Source organism: Cryptosporidium hominis, assembly GCF_000006425.1.
Source record: "Cryptosporidium hominis TU502 chromosome 4 CHRO014114, whole genome shotgun sequence".
Taxonomy (NCBI): domain Eukaryota; phylum Apicomplexa; class Conoidasida; order Eucoccidiorida; family Cryptosporidiidae; genus Cryptosporidium; species Cryptosporidium hominis.
In genome coordinates this window covers 150-889 of record NW_666275.1, presented here as the reverse complement: position 1 = coordinate 889, position 740 = coordinate 150, and the positions used below count along the sequence as shown (strand labels likewise).

Here is a 740-nt window from a genome sequence, read left to right as displayed (position 1 = left end):
ACAAACAGTATTTGTTTCATTTGTAAAATTTTGGATAAGATTTAAAATTTGTTTTTGAGTCGTATCATTCAGAATTTTATTATTGTCTGTAATGTTGAGAGTTGTATTTGCTGTTTCCTCATGGAAAAAAAGTAATTTTTTTTTTAATTTTCTAGATTCAGCATGATTTATGCTGGATCCGACCTCTTGATTTGACGCACTCTGTAAATGTTCATACCCTAAGTGTTTAATATAGTTATATCTAATTTTTGAATTTGAATTTTTTTCCATAGAATAAAAAGACTTAAAGACCCTCAATAGTGGGTTAAAAAAACCAATTGAGCTCATAATTATGTTTCCAATAGGATTAAATGCATCTGTAGCTGTAAAAATTAATAAAAAAAACAGGTATGAATAAGCAAGTTTGAATTTCGTCATAATTTCAAGAAGTAGCTAAGATCAGGAAAAAAGTACAATGCGCGAGTGAATTATTCCTCGAAAATTAAATGAGAAAAAGATATACTAAAGGCCCATTATTTAACCTTGTTTATTATGAATACTCAATGAAGAAAACTCGTAAATTCTTTCGAAAAAATAATAAAATAGTTATTTAAAGCTCAAATATTCTGAAAGCTTGCGTTTTAGCAAATATGAATAAAAATAAACAAGATTTTTGTCGTTGGATATTTAGTTTGATTTCACCGTATCTATATGAGAATTCCTATGAAATAAAGGTAATTAAATATAAGTTCCAACGTTGT

The 740-nt window shown here is 26.8% G+C and overlaps 1 protein-coding gene across 1 annotated transcript; it reads right to left on the bottom strand.

Moving 5' to 3' along the window:
• Positions 1 to 417, bottom strand: Chro.40280 (hypothetical protein; the record flags this gene model as incomplete). Its single annotated transcript, XM_659774.1, has 1 exon — positions 1 to 417. A coding segment is annotated over one exon (417 nt), but the record flags the coding sequence as incomplete, so codon positions are not given.
• Between the last annotated feature and the right edge of the window lie 323 nt (positions 418 to 740).